The 20,433-nt window shown below is 43.3% G+C and overlaps 1 protein-coding gene across 2 annotated transcripts in view; it reads left to right on the plus strand.

Moving 5' to 3' along the window:
* The first annotated feature begins 3,691 nt into the window (after positions 1-3,691).
* The window catches only part of Fchsd2 (FCH and double SH3 domains 2), a 175,747-nt gene continuing 159,005 nt past the window's right edge, over positions 3,692-20,433 (plus strand). Inside the window, exons 1-2 of one of the 2 annotated variants that reach the window (XM_051149058.1) lie at positions 3,692-4,001; positions 5,654-5,751. In XM_051149058.1, the coding sequence (XP_051005015.1) occupies positions 3,981-4,001; positions 5,654-5,751 (119 nt within the window). In that variant the 5' untranslated portion in view covers positions 3,692-3,980. The remainder of the gene's footprint in view (positions 4,002-5,653; positions 5,752-20,433) is intronic. The other variant, XM_051149059.1, reaches the window with a different exon arrangement.

The raw sequence follows: 20,433 nt of genomic DNA on the forward strand, positions 1-20,433 counted from the left end.
TTTTCCTGGTAGCTTTGTTCTTACTTATATAACAAGCAAAACTCTTCAAGTCCCCATACTTGTCGGAAGAGGTACATTTAAGTTAGGCGTCCACAGATCACAGGAACCCCTTGCGCCATCCCCTACTTTATGCTCCCAAGTCTGCTTTATTCCTGGAGGCATTAGTTACCTTTTTGGATTTGTGATGTGACACCCGATAGCAGCGACTTAAGCAAAGAAGGGTTTATCTTGGCTTATGCTGTAAGGGGATGCAGGTCACCATGGGAGTCAGTGGGAGTGAGCAGGAGTCAGTAAACGATTAAGGCTGGCCCTCAGCCTGCTTCCTCCTCCCCCTGCCTTGCATGCACCCTAGGCCCCAATCTACGGGTTAGTGTGGTTCACACTCAGGGTGGACCTTTCCTCTTTAGCTAAGTCTCTCTGGAAACAACCTTAAGAGGGGTGCCTAGAGGTTTGTTTCCCAGAAGATTCCAAACCCAGTCAGGGTGATAATAAAGACTGACTCATCATATGTGGAGAGAAATATACTTATTCCTTTAAATATTCTTCATGGAGGACAATGCCTAATAGAAGGATTTGGGTTCTGGATCCAAACCCATCACTTCAGGGCAAGTCACTTGTCGCCTGTGGGTCTTTGGGTCCTTATCTGTAGAAATGAAGACCATAACAATATGTCATGGGGTTATTGTAAACATTAGCTTGAAGAAACCTTAAGGAAGTTTAGGATTTGAAAAAAGGCACATTTGCAAATTAAATAAAAAAAAAGATTTATTATTTTAGGTGTACAAGTGTTTTGCCTACCTATATGTGTGTGGTCCAGGTGCATGCCTGAGGCTGGCAGAAACCAGAAAATGGCACTGGATTCCCCTGGGACTGGAGTTACAGTCACTAGTGAGAGGCTTTATGGGTGCTGGGAATTGAACCCTGGTCCTCTGCAAGAGCAACAAGTGCTCTTAACTGCTGAGCCTACTCTCCAGCCCTCTTTTCTTTCTGTTACATCTATGTATTTATTTGAGACAGGATCCCTGTAGATAAACTGGTCTGCCTCAAACTCAAGATCTTTCTGCTTCGCCCTGCCAAGTGCTGAGATTATACTAATAGATGTTTCATACCACGTATAGGATCATTCACCTCCTGCTATAGATGGGCCCCGATACCCACTGAGTGCACAGCAGATCAGTAGGCTAGGCTAGATCCCAAATCTTCTAACACCCAGAAACTTTATGTCCTCAGTATTCACTTCCAAGGAGGGGAAGGAGGGTAATCCCTGAGCCAGAGCAGCTGCCCTCGGGACTAGCATCTGGCAAACCTTGGTCAGGCACCCGATGCCGGCAGGACATCTGGGCAGGCGCTGTAGTCTGGAACTCCATGTGGGTGGTTCTGCCTTGCTCACTTCCACATCCTAGTGCTTGGTGTAAGTGGCACATAAAGTAGGGTGGCAGCAAATATTTTATCAATGAATGAAGGAATGACTGGACTTTTGAGTATTGACCACGTGCCAGGTCTGCAGTAGGAGAAATTCTAAGTAGTACCGCGTGTCTGCAAGAACAGTTTATACCCCCATTTTGTTTTTGTTTTGTTGTTGTTGTTTTGAGACCAGGTCTCTCTGTGTAGCCTTGGCTGTCCTGGACTAGCATTGTAGACCAGGCTGACCTCGAACTCACAGGGATCCATCTGCCTCTGCCTCCCAAGTGCTGGGATTTAAAGGGGTGCGCCACCACGCCCTGCTATACCTCCATTTTGTAAGGAAGGAAACAGAAGCTGGAGGAGTCCAGTGAGGCCCAGTGTGAGGCTGAGAACGGGGCCATCTCCTGGCCTCCAGTAGTTGCCCTCGGGTGGTGGTCAGGACTCTGGGTACCCATCCACTGTTCCCTTGCCTCAGGCCTTCCCTGCTCTGACTGAGGATACAGGGTGGCGAATGGCTTCCAGGAAACAGCAGAGCAGGTTTTCTCATTTATGCACAGCTCTAGAGTTCTGACACCAATGTTACTTCCCCGCACAAGAGTGTGGGTAAACTCCATGTTCAAGCACCTGGGTCCAAGCCCCACCTTCTCCACAGAGCCAATAGGTTATCTGGCAAGTCACCTTGGTCTAGTCAGGCCTCACTGAACTTCCTTACTTCCTTTTTGGCCTGAACTGTGTTTCTGAGAACAGTTATTCTGTATTGAGTTCTGTATTCTGGGTGTGTGTGTGTGTGTGTGTAAGATCCAGCTCACACTGGGGATCTGTGGCTCAAAGCAAGTGTGAGGAACGAGGAAGAGGGTTTTCTACTACTCCAAGCAACCCAAGAGAGCCAGACCACCCTCTTCAGGTGGTCTGGACAGATGGGAAGATGCCCCATGGGGACCCTGCTGAGAATGAGCACTGTCACCGGCAGATGTGGTGGAGTTCATCCAACCAGCTCAGGACAGGCAAAGTGGGTTGACCGAGAAGGCTTCCCGGTTCCTTCAGAGGGTTCCTCCTGGGCCCTTCCTGTATCCCTATGGCTCTTATCCTCTTCCTCTGCCATGCTGGTGATGAACCCAGGGCCTCTCAGGCGGCTAGGCATGGGCTCTAACAGCCCTTGTTTGTTTATAACCCATAGAACCCTTCCTGACTCACGGAGTCTAGTCAGGCCACGTGACCTTGAGACCTGCTCCACTCCTCTGTGGACACTAGCCTTCCTATTTGTGATATGGGAGTGCCTGCCTCAAGAGATTTTTCCAGTCGATTCTACGATCTCTGGCTAAGTGCTCTGTGATAGAGAGAGCCATTCGTTCCTTTGCCTGGCAATTTTATGTTATTTCCACCTGTTCTCCTCCAAAGGCATAGGTTTGGCACCTGCGGCCAGTTGTAAAAGGACTTATAAATTCTCAATTTTTCAGCGAACATCTAGCTGATTAGGAGGGAGGGTACGCTGAGGGACTGAGGGGAAGCACAATCCGGAATTCTCCTCGCTACCCCCTTTTCACTGCAAACAATCCTACTGTGAGCATAGTCCCCTCTACTCATGCCAAATTCCAACACAAATGGTGCAGCCACCGACGCAGGCGGGGGCGGGGGCGGCCTGTGCGCGTGCGTCGGCGCAGAGTCCTCTCCCGCCCACGTGCGCGCTCCCGGTAGGAGTCGCGCGCCCCTACGGGCTGGCGGGAAGGCGCGCGGGAAGCCCCCAGCTGCCTCCTTGGTGTTGGGGGAGGGAGGACGGGAAGCGTCCGGAACGTTCCACCACCAGAGGGAACCGGGGTATTTTTTCAAGTCCACGCTCCGGTTTCCACCCTTCCCCTCCTCCGACCAATCCATTAATCACCACCCCCACCCCCACCCGCCCTTCTCACACCGGAGATCCGGAGCCCCGTGGCGCGGCCTCGCTCCCCGCCGAAGCAGGCGGTGGCCAGCAGCACTTCCCTCTGCCGCCGGAGCGGGGCGCTGTGGCGCGCGCCGGGGCCGGAAATTCCCGCGGCCTGAATGGTTGGCGGAGCCCTAGCGGGGAGCGCTAGGGCGCCGCCTTCCTTCTTGTCGGGCCGGGCGGGGGCGTTGGGCACCGCGAGGGCCGGGCTGCCCGAGTGGGTGGGGGGGTCGCCGCGTCAGCCAGCTGCAGCCGAGCCGCGGCAGGCGGCGAGCGCGGACCAGGCGGCCGCTCCTCCTCAGCCATCCCGCAAGCTGCGAGCCCCCCAGCGCCCCCCGCTGCCGGCCCCCGCCCCCTGGCCGTCCCCGCCTCCTTCCCTCACACACCCCCCGGGCCGCCCGGGCCCCAGGCCTTCCCGGCGCTCCTCCTCCTTCTCTCCACACTCGCTGCGACCCGAGTGCTCCTGCCGCCTGCCTGCCTGCCTGCCTGCCTCGCAGCCTCCGGGGCGATTCCTCGTCCTCCTCAGGCTCTCCTTTCACACACAAGCGCGCGCCCTGGCTCGCTGGGCGGCCCCCTCCCCTCCAGCCCTCCTCACCCTCACAGTCCTTTAAACGCCGCCGTCGGGGGGTGGGCGGAGGATTGATGTCCCTTCAGCATCATGCAGCCGCCGCCGAGGAAGGTAAGGGCGCTTTGGAGATTTGGGGGTGGTGGTGGTGCGTACAAAGAACGCGGCTGGGGCGACCGCTGCGCCCCCTCCCCCTTCCCGCAAGGGGCCGTGACCGCTCTCGCCTCTTGGCTTGTCACTGAGTTGCCGCCCGCTCCAGGCAGGGGGTCGCGTGCTTGGGGTGTCTTACCGACGGAGGGGCGGCCAGTGCTTATGCCCTGTACTAGGGAGGACACCTCCCCCCCCCCCAGATGTTCGTTAGAGTTTTTCGGGCATGCATGTGTGTGTCTGTCTGCATGGCAGTGCTGTCCAGTGCAAAGTGCGTTCTCGGGGCTGCACAGAGGAGAGGCGCGGGGGGGGGGGGGGGAGCCCCTGCAGATTTTCAGAGCCTTGTGCGTGTGGGATTGTTTAGTCTGCTTCAGGTTCGAGCGTCCCAGTCGCTTGTCGACACCCCACCCATTGGCAAATTTGCGGGGGGGGGGGGAACTTGTTTCAAGTCTAGCCCCAAGATTTGGCCTGTTTTTCCCACGGGGCTGCCGAAAAGAAGTTGGAACGGTCTCCGCCCTCCCACCCCAAAGGGAAGCAAATTAAGGATTGACGGGTCCAGCCTAACCCGCCCGCCACCCCCATCCTCCGGCTTTTGCCCCGCCTCGGGCTAGGGGTCCAGGGAAACGGTGGAGCTTCCAGAACCTGGCGACGCGTGGCTTGAACACTATGGTTGGGGTTTGGATGGCCTGGGTGGCAGTGACGGGTGCTCTGGGGCTTGCCAGCAGCTTCCCCGCTGCGTCCTCCGCCACCTTTCCTGGCAGCTAAGGCTGTGTCCTTGTCTTTTAAAAATCTTTTAGATGGATACTAGGTATCTACTCTGAGCAGTGGGTAGAGACAGTTATATCCTATCCTCCCCTTGTGGGCAAACATTTTGCCCAATGAGTAGCTAATCTGTTTCCTTTTTTTCTTTTCTTAATTTGAATTTCTCCAGTTAACCCATACTCTCAATCCCCTTCCCCCTGCACGTGTACCCCACCTCTCCATGTAGCTTTGCCCTGGTGGTCAGGATTCCACCATAATCACAAACCAATTGGAGCCCCCTGGGTCTGGCCTGGTCGGGATGGCTCCAGCCAGCTGGCTTTGGTGGTTCTTGCTATTTGAAGTGGGCTGCCACCTGGCCTGGCTTGCTTGGGTTAGTTTAAAAGCCCTGCATATGCTGGAAGGTCACTTTTGCGTTTTCCTTTGTGAGAACGAGATTGTGATTTGATGCGCTGTCAGAGTAGAGGACATCATTTTGAGGCGTGTATTTTCTTGCAGCCATTATGGAATATTTTATGTAGTTATGCATATTATTTCATGATTGTGTAAATTTCAGTCGCTAGATATTAGGTACTGCTCCTGGTGGTTAATGTCTGTATCTTTGGAAAGAAAGAGAAGAATGACAGTTTACACCGTTTTAAAATGAAATTTTTATGTTTGTGAGTTTTTATTGGGCCTCTGTTTTTTATTCTTTGCCTTTTTTTTTTTCTTCATTAAACATAGGTAAGTAATAAAATTAGGTGGCAAATATGAACTTTTTGGTCTTTAGGGAGAGGAACACTAGAAGTATACACTGTCTTCTGTCTTTAAGTAATTTTTTGTTCAAATTGTAGTAAAAAGCCTTCATAAATATGTTTTAGGTGAAAGTTACACAAGAACTGAAAAACATTCAAGGTGAACAGATGACAAAACTTCAAGCCAAACATCAAGCAGAATGTGATTTACTTGAAGATATGAGGTAAGATCACAGTGAAGAGTTGGAGAACTTCTGTATCTGCTGCCCAGACCTTTGAGTTGCCAAGCCCTAGGATCTGATGATGGAATTTCCTTTTGGATTTCCTGCTTTCAGGCTGTAGAATTTTGACTCAGCTGGAAATCAGAACTGGAACTAACACAGTGCAAACTTTTGCTCAATGTACATATACTATTGAAAAATAAAGGCCTTGAGAGTCTATCAGTCAGTTTATAACACTCAACTGCGACTTCTTATACCTTTTCACAGAGTTGTTACTTATTGGCTTTAATAATTCTACACAGACTTTTAAGCAACCCTTGTGGTTAGTGGTTAATATCGGGGATGAGCCAGTCACCCCAGATGATACTATACCAGCACTATTTGTTAAAACATGGCAAGTGTAACTTTGTCTTTGAATGTGAAATTTAGTGAAAACTATTTGTCATGTTTTAATAAAGCTACCTATATTCATAATCAGGGGAACTCTGAATTTAATAGATAAGACATTGTACTAACATTGTGAAAATGAATGTTATAACTGAGAATAGTAAGATGGACATGTTGCCATGTATATGAAATTTTAGTAATCCTAGCACACTGGAAGCTGAGGAGGAGGAGCACAAGTTCTAGACCAGCCTAGGCTACGTAAGGAAACCCTGTGTGTATATATATATCAGAAAGTAGGAATTACTTCTATCTATTTTTGGTTTTTTGAGACAGGGTTTCTCTGTGTAGCCTTGGCTGTCCTGGAATTTTCATTATAGACCAAGTTGGTTTTCTACTTGCCTCTGCCTCCTGCTGGCATTAAAGTTGTGCCCCTTCTCCCTGTCTCTCCCTCCCTCCCTCCTTCTTTTTCTTCTGTAGTACTGGCTGTTCTCGAACTCACTGTGTGGACCAGGCTGGTCTGGATCTCACAGAGATTCTCCTTCCTCTGTCTCTCAGTGCTGGGATTAAAGGCGTGCATCACTATGCCTGGCCTGCCACTTATTTAACAATCCTGTAGTACAAACTGACAGCTCAACAAATGTTTTTGTAAAGGATAAAAGATGATTTTCGTATTCAAATAGAGTAGCTCCAGTTCTTTTATAATAGTTAACAAATTGGAATTAAATCTGTAAACCATCAGTTGGCTATTTTCCCCATAGCATCCTAATGTCATGTTTCATTGAAAACATTATCATATAGTGTTAGGATAAAATTATGTATGTTTTATGTAACTAAGCTGTTTATGTCCAAAAGATTTTATTTTATTTATTTATTTATTTATTTTTGGTTTTTTGAGACAGGGTTTCTCTATGTCCAGGCTGTCCTGGACTCCCTTTGTAGACCAGGCTGGCCTCGAACTCACAGCGATCCACCTGCCTCTGCCTCCCGAGTGCTGGGATTAAAGGCGTGTGCCACCGCACCCGGCCTCCAAAAGATTTTAAAAAGTGTTCTTCCCCTCCTCCCCCATTGCCATGCTTACTTTAGACACTTCTTACTTCTTATGAGCATGTCTTTTTAGGATTTCTAAGGTATATAAATACATTTTCGTTCATTTTGAACATACCAGGATTGTTCTTCTGACTAGAAAGTGTTTTAATTCTAAATTTGTTTCTCTTTTAAAATAATTCTTTAGATTTTGTGTGTGTGTGTATGTGTGTGTGTGCGTGCGTGTGCATGTGCCATGTGAATATAGATACATATGGAGACCAGATGGGGGTGTTCAATCTCTGGAGCTAGAGTTGCCCGGCCGTTGTAAGCCTCCTGATGTGGGAGCTAGGAACTGAGCTCAGCTCTTCTAGAAGATCAGGAAGTGCACTTAGCCACCAAGCCATCTTTCTAGCTTCTTGTTTCTCTTTCTATACCTTGCTGTTTTGTTTTCTTCCTATGGCCTCGTGGTGAGAGCATGGGTATTTGTTTTAAGTGGTACTGGGCATTGAACCCCAAGGCCTTGTGCACACTAAGCATGTGCTATGCCAGTGAGATACATTCGCAGCTCTCACAAGTAAGTTTTGGATTAAAAAAAAATTACTCTGCAAGATACTAGAACTTGATGTGGTTAAAAGTTCAGGTTTAGACATCTGTTAAGCCCGCCCAAGTAATTCAGTAGACATTTCTAGAGGAAAGAAATAATACTTTTCAGAAGGATTTCAGGAAAGAAAAGTTAGTGGTCATGAAGTGCCATTTATGGCGTCTTCAAAGGATTTCTTCTATCTATTTATTTATCTTTTGTTTTTTTGAGACAGGGTTTCTCTGTGTAGCCCTGGCTGTCCTGGACTCACTTTGAGACCAGTCTGGCCTTGAACTCAAAGAGATCTGCCTGCCTCTGCTTCCCAGAGTGCTGGGATTTCAGGAGTGTGTCACCGTGCCTGGCTAAGGATTTCTTAATTGTACTCTTTTCTCATATTGTTTGCACTATAGTACAAGCGCTTACTGTCAAAAGTCTGGACATGGGAGTTACTCAGTCTTGGATTTCTGTCCAAACTCTTTTACCTCTTAGTCATGCTGACTTTTGAAAACTGACTTAATCTTTCCAAACTTCAGTTTTCTCATTTATAAATTGGCAAAAGTGACTTTCATATTTAAAGGTTATGATGATCAAAAAACAGTACATACAGATGCAACATACATTAAGCTAAGTTGTGTTGCTACTGTTTGAATTCTTTCTGATTTGTCCATTCTGCTTTGCATTATTGTAACGATATTATTATTATTATTATTATTATCCTAACCATCACAACAATATCTTCACATTTTCCTTTCTTCAGCCTCTTTATTAGTCCATCTTCCACATCGTAATCAGTTCCTCTTTCTGTGACCTTCTAGGTAAAGGCCTGATACCTTGTCATAGTACAATGGCTGCAGACTTCTTTTCCTGACTTAATTATTACCATTTTATGCATCCTTTCTCTTTTGGCCACTCAGGAATCTGATTATCTGTGGTCTCCCTCTTTTTCTTTTTTGGCATTTTCATTTAGGTTTTTGGTATGGAACCTGGGCTGGCCTGGAACTTACTCTGTAGACCAGATTGGCCTTATATTTATGACCAGTCCACCTACCGGTCGCTCCCTTGCTTTTTTTTTTTTTTTAAACCTGACAGTTCTGGTTACCATTACTGTTGAAAGTTAATTATTTTGAGATCACAAAAGATTTTGATTTTGCATGGTTTTGGATACTTCACGTATGTGAATTCTTTAAAGTCAGAGGCTAAGTCTTTATTTGTATGTACACAATTTTTATTACTTACTTATATTATGTTTTTGAGACAATATAGTCCTAACCAGCCTGGAACTTGCTATGTAGACCAGTTATTCTCCCACTTCTGCTAATGAGTACTGGGATTTCAGACAGGTACCATTATATCCGGCTTATGCATTATGTATACATGTATGTGTGCCAGTGTTCTATTGCTGTGAAGAGACACCATAGTCATGGCAACTCTTATAAAGGAAAGCACTTACCTGGGGCTTGCTTGGTTTCAGAGATTTAGTCCATTGTCATCATGGTCAGGAGCATGATGGCATGCAAGCAGACATGGTTCTGGAGAAATGACTGTGAGTTCTACATCTGAATCCACAGGCAGCAGGAAAAGAGTGACACTGGGCCTGGCTTGGTCTTTTGAAACCTCAAAGCCCAACCCCTCCCACCCCCCAAGTGACAGACTTCCTTCAACAAGGCCAGACCTTCTAATCCCTCCCAAGTAGTGCTATTCCCTGATGTATAAGCATTTAGATATGTGAACCTATGGAGGGCCATTCTTATTCAAACCACTACAATGTGCACGTGTGTGTGCACATGCGTGTTGTGACTGTGCAGGAGAGAGAAGTTGATGTTGGGTATTTTCATCAGTTCTTTTTCAACTAATTGTGTGTGTGTGTGTGTGTGTGTGTGTGTGTGTGTGTGTGTGTGCGCGCGCGCGCATGTGTCTGTCTGCCTGCCTGCCTGTCTGTCTATAAAGGGCAGAGGTTGTTGTCAGGTGTTTTTCTCAATCATTCCCATTTTATTTTCTGAGAGGTGGGTTCTCCTGCTGAGCCCTAAGATCACCTATTAGGCTAGTCTAACTAATCTGCTTGCCACAGGGATCTTCTGTCTCTGGGACTACAAACAAATTGCCATGTCTGTTTGGTTTCTTTATGTGGGTGCTGGGGAACCTGAACTCCAGTCCTTATGCCTGGCAATCATGTTATCCATGGAACCATCTCCTCAGCCCCTCTCCATCTTATTTGATTCAGGGTCTCTCACTGAACTGGGGCCCATTGGTTTAGGTAGACAGGCTGACTAACAAATGTCAGGCATCTTCTTGTCTGTCACTTTTTAGGCAAGCCTTACCACATCCTGCTTTTACATGTGTGCTGGACATCTGAACTCTGATCTTCACCTTGCACAGCCCCATTACTGTACTATTTGATGCAAAGTATATCTTTATTATATATACAATGTATCTGGGCATGGTAGTTTATGCTTATAATCCCATCACTTGGGAGGCTGAGGCAGGAGAGTTGCCATGAGTTTGAGGCTACCCTGGGTTACATAGTGAATTTCAGACCAGATTACACTACTGAATGAGACCCTGTCTCAAAAACCAAAACCAACCAACCCAAATAAAAATATAAATGCAGAGTTTGATAGTGCACTAGGCATTAGCAGAATGTTTTAAAGGAATCAGTGCAATCTTATTTACTCCGATATAAATGTAAGTAGTTTATACAGTGACCTGCTAAAACATACTTTTAGGCCTCTCTGTCTCTATGTCTGAGGTAAGAGATTTAATTCTTGTCTGCCCTGGTTCAAAGATGCTTTTGATTTGACACATTTTATGAAATAAGGTGCTTATGCCATGTGGCACCAGATATTGCTACATATTTGAACTTCGTTCTACTTACACAGAATAAACAAAAGTGCTAAAAATGTCTTATGGTTTCATGTAATAGGAAAAGCTCTATATTCCCTATCCCCTATATTCCCATATCAAGAGTATGATAGCTGTGTCCGTGAATGTCCTTAAGCTGGGCGTGGTGACACATTCCTTTAATCCCGACACCCAGAGGCAGAAAGTAGGCATATCTCCGTGAGCTTAAGGACAGCCTGGTGTACACAGTGAGTTACAGAATTGCCAGGGTTATGTAGAGAGACTCTTGTCTCAAAAAACAAACAAGAATACATTTTATATATTTTAAGCCAGGCATGGTGTAATGTATTATGCCTCTAAGCCTAGTACTTGGGAGGCAGAGGCAGGAGGATCTCTCTGAATTTGAGGCCAGCTTGTTCTACAGAGTAGTCCCAGGTCAGCTAGAGCTACATAGCGAGACACTATCTCAAATAAAACCAGACCCAAAAAACTCAGGAGACAAAATAAACATTTTAAAGAGCTAGGCATAGTAGCACATATCTCTAATCTAAGCATTTGGGAGATTGAGGCAGGATTTCAGAGGTTTAAAGTCATCCCGGGCTACTTAGTAGTTCAAAACAAAAAACCCCCAAAAGCTTTAAAAATCACAAACAAATCCACTTGGAAACTGCCTGAGCTACACTGTTAAAAATCTTTCAAAAAAGCAAAACCAGAGGCTGGAGAGATAGCTTAGTGGTTAAAAGCACTTGTTATTGTTGCAGAGGACCCACCTGTGTTCCATTCTCAGCACCAGGATTATAACCTTTGGAAGCTCCAGTTCTGTCTGATCTGACACCCTTTCAGGCCTTTGTGGACACTTTATGCATGTGATGTCCATACATTCAGGCAAACCACCACACATACTTACATAGATATCACAAAATAAATAATTCCTTAAAAATAAAATCAAATAATGTATTTTACAGAAATGTTTTGCCGGGCGGTGGTGGCACACGCCTTTAATCCCAGCACTCGGGAGGCAGAGGCAGGCGGATCGCTGTGAGTTCGAGGCTAGTCTGGGCTACAAAGTGAGTCCAGGACAGCAAAGATAACACAGAGAAATCCTGTCTCGAAAAACTAAGGGGGGGAAAAAAAAGAGTACTTGTTACTCTTGCAGAGGACCTGATTTTGGTTTCCTGCACCACATAGTGGCTTACAACAATCTGAATCTTGAGGCCCAGGGAATCCAGTGAACTCTTCTGACTTCATGGGCACTGCATGCATGTGGTAAACATACACATGCAGGTAAAAGGCTAATACACATACAATAAATAAATATTAAAAAAAAAAACTCATTTCACCATAGGTTTGTCAGTTGGCTCAGCCTGTAGAGTCACTTGCTGCTAAGCTTAACAGCCTGAGTTTGATCCCTGGGACCCGTGTAGTAGAAAGAACTGACTCCTGCAAGTTGTCCCCTGACTTCCGCATGCCTGCTGTGGCACATGCAGGTGAGACTAGGTTGATAGATTGGCTTCAAAATTTACTTAGCATAAGCAAGTAGCTATTTATGGGTTTAGAAACGATAGAAGTCAAGGTCTGTCTTTTGAGCTGGGCGTGTCTTTATTCCCAGCTCTCAGGAGTCTGAGGCAGGCAGATCTCTATGAATTTGAGGCTAGCTCAATGTGTGTGTGTGTGTGTGTATGTATGTATGCGTGTATATATATATTATATGTAATATATTTATATAAGCTTGGATTTTATATGTGCTATTGTTTGTAAAAAAACGATGCTTTGTAAAGTGATATTTTGAGTCTTACTATCTATTGTGACAATAGCAAAGGCTTTCTGTCAGTATTCCATTCAAAGCATTTGAAGACAGTGAAATGCCAGCCTTTTTCTGCCTGTTTGCCTTTTCACCTTTGAGGCATACATACACATTTTTTTTTTTTAACTGTGAAGCATAAAAAAACGTACGTGATAAGGAGTTAAGATCTGTATTATTAAATCCTTATTTTTGATTAGTTGGCAGAAAGTTGCACGGTTGACCAAGCAATGGATAGTTAAACAGAAAGACTGAAAGTTATCGATTTACAAAGCATCGTTTTTTATAAACAACAATACATATGAAATCAAAACTTCTATTAATTCAAACTTATGAGAACCTATTAAAAGCATGGGCCTTTTTGCTTTAAACCTTTAGAAAGTGTAAGATTATGTGTGGCTTTTAAACTCTTTTTTTTCAAGACAAGGTTTCTCTGTTTTAGCTCTGGCTGTCTTGGAACTCACTTTGTAGACCGTGCTGCCCTTGAATTTACAGAGATCCACCTTCCTCTACTAGGATTAAATGTGTGCACCCCTCCCACCCAGCACTGTATGGCTTTTTAATATGCCATGTTAAATGTATTGTGTTGTAGTAAGTACATTATTAGCACCTGTATCTCCATTGTTAGGTATCTTCAGGTGTTGAATATCTACTAATTTATTTGGAGATGAGTAGTGTGAAAACTTTAATTTCATTTGGTTTTCTTTTAATCCCGACTTATAGATGTGACAACCTTATTTTTCTTTGTTTTTTTTTTTAAAAAAGATTTACTTACTTATTTATTATGTATACAGTATTCTGCCTGCACGTGAGCTACCAGGTCAGAAGAAGACATCAGATCTCATTATAGATGACAACTTTATTTTTCAATGTCTTTCTACCTAAGCTAGTACAGAAGTAGCTTTGTATTAGCAGCAGGTGACTTTTAGTACATTGAAAGATGGATCGCAAAGCAGTTTCTTTAGTCTTGAGTAGTATTTTCTGCTAACACACCAATTTAGGCTTCTGGTTCTTTTTCTCCCTCTCTCCTTCCAATACACTTAGAAATTGTCTGCCTAACAGTTTTTGGATTTCAGAGAATTTCCGTTTATTCAGATATTATAAAACTCCCAATTGAAAAAAAATTAAATTGTTTTTGAAATAGCATCTTATATTGTAGCCCAGGCTGGTCTTGAACTCATGGAATCCTCCTGATTTTCCTCTCAGTTGCTAGGATTCTAGGTATGTATTGTCATGTCTAGCCTTTTTTCTTTATAATATAAAGAAATAAATGAGTAGTAAGAATGCTTTTCTTTGTTTTTGTTTTTTGAAAGAGTCTTATGAGCCTTTGCAATAGCTCAGTGGGTAAAGATGCTTCTCGCTAAGCCTAGTGACTCGAGTTCCATAGGTGACAGTGTGGGAAGGAAAGACTAACTCTCCCAAATCCAGGTTGCCCGGGGACCCTCTGTGTAGCTGAAGATGACCTTTACCCACTCCTGCTGCTCTCTCCTCCCTAGTACTGGCATTATAGGCCTGCACACCAGGCCCCATTTGTACAGTTGAAGGTTGTATGATTCTAAAAGATGCTAAAGGGCAAACCTAAAATATAGTGAATGAGATGTAAGCAGTAGAATTTTGTGGTAGATGTGGCAGGTTCCCACCTGACTCCCTTCTTATCTTCTGGGATTTGAGGGGAGGAGGCCGCTTATGAAACAGTCTTCTGCTGCTGTCCTCCCTTTCTTCTGCTCATTTCTTTCAGGGGTGGATTTGGAAACTCATGTGTTGGGAGTGAAGTATGAGAAGGAAAGATAACTCATTTGTTGTTAATCAGGGACATTCCATTCTTTGGGGGAGATGTCGTACTGATGCGTTTCCTGTTGAAATTTACTGTCAGCAGTGAACAAGCATACTGTACTTGTTGTTGTCAGACGGAGTCTCCCCACACAGTCCTGGCTGGCCGGGGACTCGGTGTGTGTGTCATGCCAGGGTTGCAGTTCTTCTTCCCCTTTACTCTTGAATGCTAGGATTACAGACATTTGCCACCATTCATAGCCTTATTATTTATTTACTTTTTCCGTGTGTGTGTGTGTTTTGTTTTTGGTGTTTTTGAGACAAGGTTTCTTTGTGTAGCCTCCTGGCTGTCCTGGAATGTGCTTTGTAGACCAGGCTGGCCTTAAACTCAGAACTCATAGAGATCTGCCTACCTCGCCTACCAAGTGCTGGGATTAAAGGTGCCTGTTTTACTTTTTGGAAGTCTGCCATCTAAGGCCTCAGACCAAATACGTTTCTAAATAGTAGGTCCCATGTTCTTTGCTTTATAGAATGGTTTATCCACATGATGATACATGAGAGTATACAGAGACCCAAAGTAAAAACTACTTTTAAAGCAAATATTCTTAGGAGGCCATCATATGATAGAAGGAAGAATTTTGGAATCATACTTGTTTTTTTTTTTTTTTTTTTTTTTTTTGGAGGGGGGTTATTTGTTTGTTTGTTTGAGACAAGGTTTTTTCCTGGCTGTCCTGGAACTGGCTCTGTCGACCAGGCTGCCTTTGAACTCACAGAGTTCACAGTCTGCCTCTGCCTCTGTGATGGAATTAAAGGCATGTGGCACCACACCCAACTATACTTGTTTTTTATTATTAATTAATCAATCTTTCTTTCTTTCTTTTTTTTTCTAGACAGGGTTTCTCTGTGTAGCTCTGGCTGTCCTAGAACTCACTCTGTAGATCAGGCTGGCCTTCAATCCCAAATGCTGTGGGCTTCGAGGAAAAGATCAAGTAGAAGACAGGAAAATATAAAAGATTTAAAAATTCACGTAGTTAACTATATGTATTAGTCAGGATCCTCTAGAAACAAAACTTATAGGATGAATCTGTATATACAGAGGAAAGAGAAAGAGTATTTACTAGAATGGCTTACAGGCTGTGTCTAGCTACTTCAACAATGACTGTCTGCCAACAGAAGGTCCAAGAATCCAGTAGTTGTTCAATCCATGAGTCTCGAAGTCTCAGCTGGCTCTAATCCCAGTAGACTTTGCATGGCATCTCATTGGCTATATTTGTTTCACATGTCCATTCTTGTTCTGCTGCATGGGTGACTGATAATGTGACCATCCTAGATTGGGTCTTCACCAAGAAATAAGGTAACAATGACAGCAACAGGATTTTCATTACATAACTGTTTTGCCCAGTTTGCTGCTCAGCAAAAATGGGTCACAGGGATCCATTTCCAATTTACTGTTATTGATCCCTATAAAAGTGTTACTGTGTTGGCGTTACACTACTGGGAACGTTGCTGGAATTGTGGTTGTCTCAAGCAGGTTGTGAACCATGGATTCCATTTAAACTATTTGTATCTTTTCCCAACACCTTTTGAATTCAGTATCTTAAGCTAAGGAGGGTTTTATATTTCCCTCAGGTAGTGTCCAGTAAGCCAGTGCGGTTCTTAGGAATCTCCTTTTAGAATATAGGAGTGGTTAAAAATTTTGCCACTTTTAGACTTTCGGTAGTTTACGGAAGTGTCTATATAAAAGCCCTATAGGCAAGTTTATCTACTTCCTTTTACTTCTTAGGTGAGAGGTTAGTGAAGTGGCTGGACAGTAAGCCAGGAGAGACAAGTAAGAACTAGAGTTGTCCCTGTCTGGATCATTTCCCCTTCATTAACAGGATTGTCAGTTCAATCTTGAAGGATAAAGCGTGAAGGAGTGTTTTACCTGAAGAGGCCTGTAATAGCAAGTTGGTGTTTTCCTTTGTAAATCCTTGAAATACCCATTTGAATTCAGCAGTTGTCATTCTGTGCTGTTGGTGTCAATCTTGAGGATGACTTGATGCATAAGCAGCTGCTTTTTTTCAGTGACTAAGGTAGCTGAGTGCAGAACCTTGTATTTCTGTCCTTTGTTCTATTGCTGCAGATTTTTTTGGTCATAGTTAAGGCAGGACTGGCTTGTGGACTAATAGCTGATATTTTATTTTGCTTTAGTATATTGCTTAGTCATGCTTTATTTTAGTGTTCCATTTGATCTCTTTTTTTGCCAATCATGCATGAGTCTCGTTACCCAGATGTTTTTTGTTTTGTGAGTTTTGAAATAAATTAATTGCAATTCAAAAGAATATATTATTTTTGGTATTATGAAAAAGTAAGACTATGTCTGTGGTCCTAAGGAAACAATTGGAGTATGTATGTCCTCTGGATTATATTTTAGTGGTATTTGATTTTCCTCTTTGGTGGTTAGAAGATGAGGGCAATCAGCCGAGACTCTATTGTATAGCCTTTTCTGCATGTTTTGAATTTTGAACTGTGTGAATATATTACCTACTTTCCAAATTAAAGTTGAGAGACCTAGTAATATTGGTAAATGTTTTACTGCATGTCTATTAAACATAATGTGTCTTAAATGTTTGTAGCACTTATTGCTAAATTTAACTTTTGGCCTCTACTTAGTATTAGTGAAGTTATTTTATTTCTTTCTAGTAAATAACTTCCTTTCTTACTTCCATGTGTTCCTTCCTTCCATGCCTGCCTGCCTTCCTTCCTTCCTTCCTTCCTTCCTTCCTTCCTTCTTTCCTTCCTTCCTTCCTAGGTTCAACTGGTTCTGAACTTGTGGCAATCCTAAGCCTGCCTTCCAAGTGTGGGGATTTCAGATGTGTGCCACCATGCTGGGCTAATAGTTATTATTTACTTAATTTATTAAAAATTTAAATTCTGTTTACCCATTTATTTTTTGTGTGGTGTGCATGTGTATGTAAGCAGGTTCTTTTTGCGTGTATATGAATCATGTGTATTTGAGTATGGTGGGAGTCATCCTTGGTGGTTGTTCTGCTTTCTTCCTTGAGCTAGAGTCTCAGTCAATCCCAGAGCTGGTTGATGTCGCTTGTCCTGTAAGGAGATATGCTCTAGGGATCCCTTGTCTCTACCTTCTGTGTCATCTAGACTTCAGATGCCTGCCATGCTGTCTTCCATCAACGTGGCTTTCTGGAGATCTGAACTCTGGTCCTTACACTTGCTCAGCAAGGACTTTAATTGCTGAACCATCCATCCATCTTCCAAGCTCTCACATTTGTCTGTCTACCTACCTACTTTCCTCTAACTTTCTTGCTTGTGTTTGGGAACTAAATTGAATCAAAACCACCTGTAAAACATTAAAGTAAACTAGTACTTAAAATTACTAAGTAGATAATAACAACAATGAATGCTGTATGTAACAAGGGGAGTAAGGCTCGGTGTAGGATACTTATACAGCATGGGTCTAATACATACGAGATGATTACATCCTAACATGTGTACACCCCTCTCTTCTACTCCTCCATATCCATGTATGGTGTAGTTCTTACTGTTTGAAACAGGATCTCTTGCATTTTAAAAAAATTGTTGTTTGTTTGGTTTGTTTTGGTTTTTTTGAAACAGGGTTTCTCTATGTAGCAGTTCTGGCTGCCCTAGAACTCATTTGCAGACCAAGCTAGCCTCAAACTCACAGAGATCTGCCTGCCTCTGCCTCCTGAGTGCTGGGATTAAAGGCCACCATGCTTGGTTGGGTTTCTTGCTTTATAGCCTAGACAACCTTAAATTTACTGTTGCTGCTTCTTGAGTGCTAGGATTACAAGTTTATACCACTATACCTGGCTTAATGAATTTGTCAGAAAAGACAAAAACACTAATAATTAATGGGATATAGTACTCAGTGCAACAAATAGAAAAAAAACCCAACACATGCACACACACAACAGAATATGTGTTTTAAAAAGTTAGGAGAGCTGATATGGTTGCACATGCCTTCAGTGTCAGCATGTAGGAGGCTAAGGCAAGAAGGTTGAGATTTCTAGGCCAACTGTGATATGTAGGCAGAGTATTTCAGAAAACCAAAGCCTCAGCTTATCAAACAAAGTAATAGGAAAAGAATAGTTATCGTAAGTTAGTGGGGGTACTGCATAGTATTGAAAACTATCAAAAGTCTGTTGGCAGGTTTCTATACTGATGATGTTTTAGAAGATCTCTCATGAAGATCATGACAAGCCAAATATAACCCCTGTGGTGGTTGTTACTAGGCTTGGCAAGACTGTACTAAGTACTCAGTTATTTAATCAAATACTGACCTCTGTGTTGTTATTAAGGAATTTTGTGGATGTGGTTGATATTTACAGTCAGTTTACTTAAAGCAGAGATTACCTTTAGTGAAGGTAGTATGCCTCATTCAGTCATTTGAAAGGCCTTACTAAGAGCAGAGCTGAAAGCCTCTAGAAGTAATTCTTCAAGGCTGCAACATTAATTACCATCTGAGTTTGTGGTCTGCCAGCCTGCTCAACAAATTTCAGACTTGTCAGCATCCCCAGTTATATTGACCACATCCTCAAATCCCTGTATATCTATATCTGCCACAAATCCCTGTATATCTATATCTGCCACTTACCTATGTACCTTCTTTTTATCTTGTTCATTTTATTTCTCCTGAAGAATACTGATTGATTCATTCCTCCATATCAGAAGACAGGAAACAGTGATTAAGAATACAGGGTTAGGAAAAGAGATGTCGAATTTCTCGTCACTTAAAAAGAGTAAGGACCTAAGCCTGGAGGTGTGTGATTGTAATTCTGGTGTTCCAAGCCAGTCTGGCTACATAGTCAGGCCCTGTCTCAAAGCAAACACGCCAAGCACAGCCCAGTGAGTGCTGTCTAGGTGGATTCACCCGAGAATAGATACAGAATGTGAGAACTATTAAGAGTTGAGCAAGGTTGCTAGTTACAATAAAATGAACATTGCTTATATAGACTAGAAACTGCCACTTATGAAAGTAGCAGGAAGATGATTCTGCTCACAAGAGCAGTAGTAAATACGCTGAGTCATAAAGGACACTCAAGATTAAATCTTAAGTGCCGTGCCAAAACTTTATGGAAAGAATTTAAAAAATAACTTCCTGAAGTTGTAAAAGAAGACTTGAACTAAGGTGGAAATACATACCAATCCATAAATGAAAGACCTATTTAAGCGTCAGTTCTCCAGTTTGCATAGTGGAATTCTAATACAGATTTCAAATTTGATTTCATCAAATTGGTGAAACTTAAAAGAGTGAAACGTGAGAATAGTTAATACAATTCTGAAGTATCAGGTGATATGTAGAATTACCTTATCAAATAAAAAGTTGAAGTGCTGTTCTGACAGGAGATCATTACAGGATAGGCTTTGTGGCTCAGTCTGTTGCTAGGCTGCTTCAAATAAATGCATTTTGTTTATTAGCGTCTTTATGCATTTTTGCTTTCCTCAGACATGGTTTTGCTGTGTCCCTGGCTGTCCTAGTACTTTCTGTACTCTTCAGGTTGACCTTGATCTTGCAGCAGTCCTCCTGCCTCAGCCTCCCAAGTGCTGAAAGTATAGGCATACACCATAGTGTCTGGCTTTATTCTGCTTAATATATGGAAACTGTAATATTTTTCTGTTTTGAATTTCACTACTGAGTATTCTAGCACTTGTGCTTTAAATTAATGATTTGTTTTTGAGACAAGGTGGAGACTGGTGCTGAACTTCCTTTGAAGCCAGGACAGGCCTTACACTCCTGATCTTCATGCCTCTGCAGTGCTGGGATTATAGGCACACACCACTGTGCCTGACTATACTGTTTTTGCACACCCCCATCTTTTTCTTCTGTTCAGTAGAAGCAGAGTAAAGTGATATTGCCTTGTGTGCTATTTAATTGCACCAGGTGTAAAGTGTACATGGTCTTTCTCACTAATGCCAAGCACTGAGCCAAGTGAGCTGGGCTGGAATTACACGGCTAGTCACTAGCTTCTATATTTCAGCCTGCATTTAAGATGAGTTCTGTGAATGGATGGAAAATGTAACTGTCAGGTCCTTGGGAGCTGCTGGAAGGTTTTTATTAATTTGCAGTTGTAGTATTTACTACGACTTTTGTTTTAGGCATTGTAAAAAGGAAGGTTACATGGGTGCTTTCAAAATATTACAAGGCTAGTCAGTCCTGGTGGTATACACTTTTGTTCCTACAGAGGCAGGAGTTCAAGGATACCCTGGTCTTCATAGTGAGCTTCGGGACAGCCAGAAAGACATAGACCCTGCTCAAAAAACA

Source organism: Acomys russatus, chromosome 7, assembly GCF_903995435.1.
Source record: "Acomys russatus chromosome 7, mAcoRus1.1, whole genome shotgun sequence".
In the NCBI taxonomy this organism is placed as follows: Eukaryota; Metazoa; Chordata; class Mammalia; order Rodentia; family Muridae; genus Acomys; species Acomys russatus.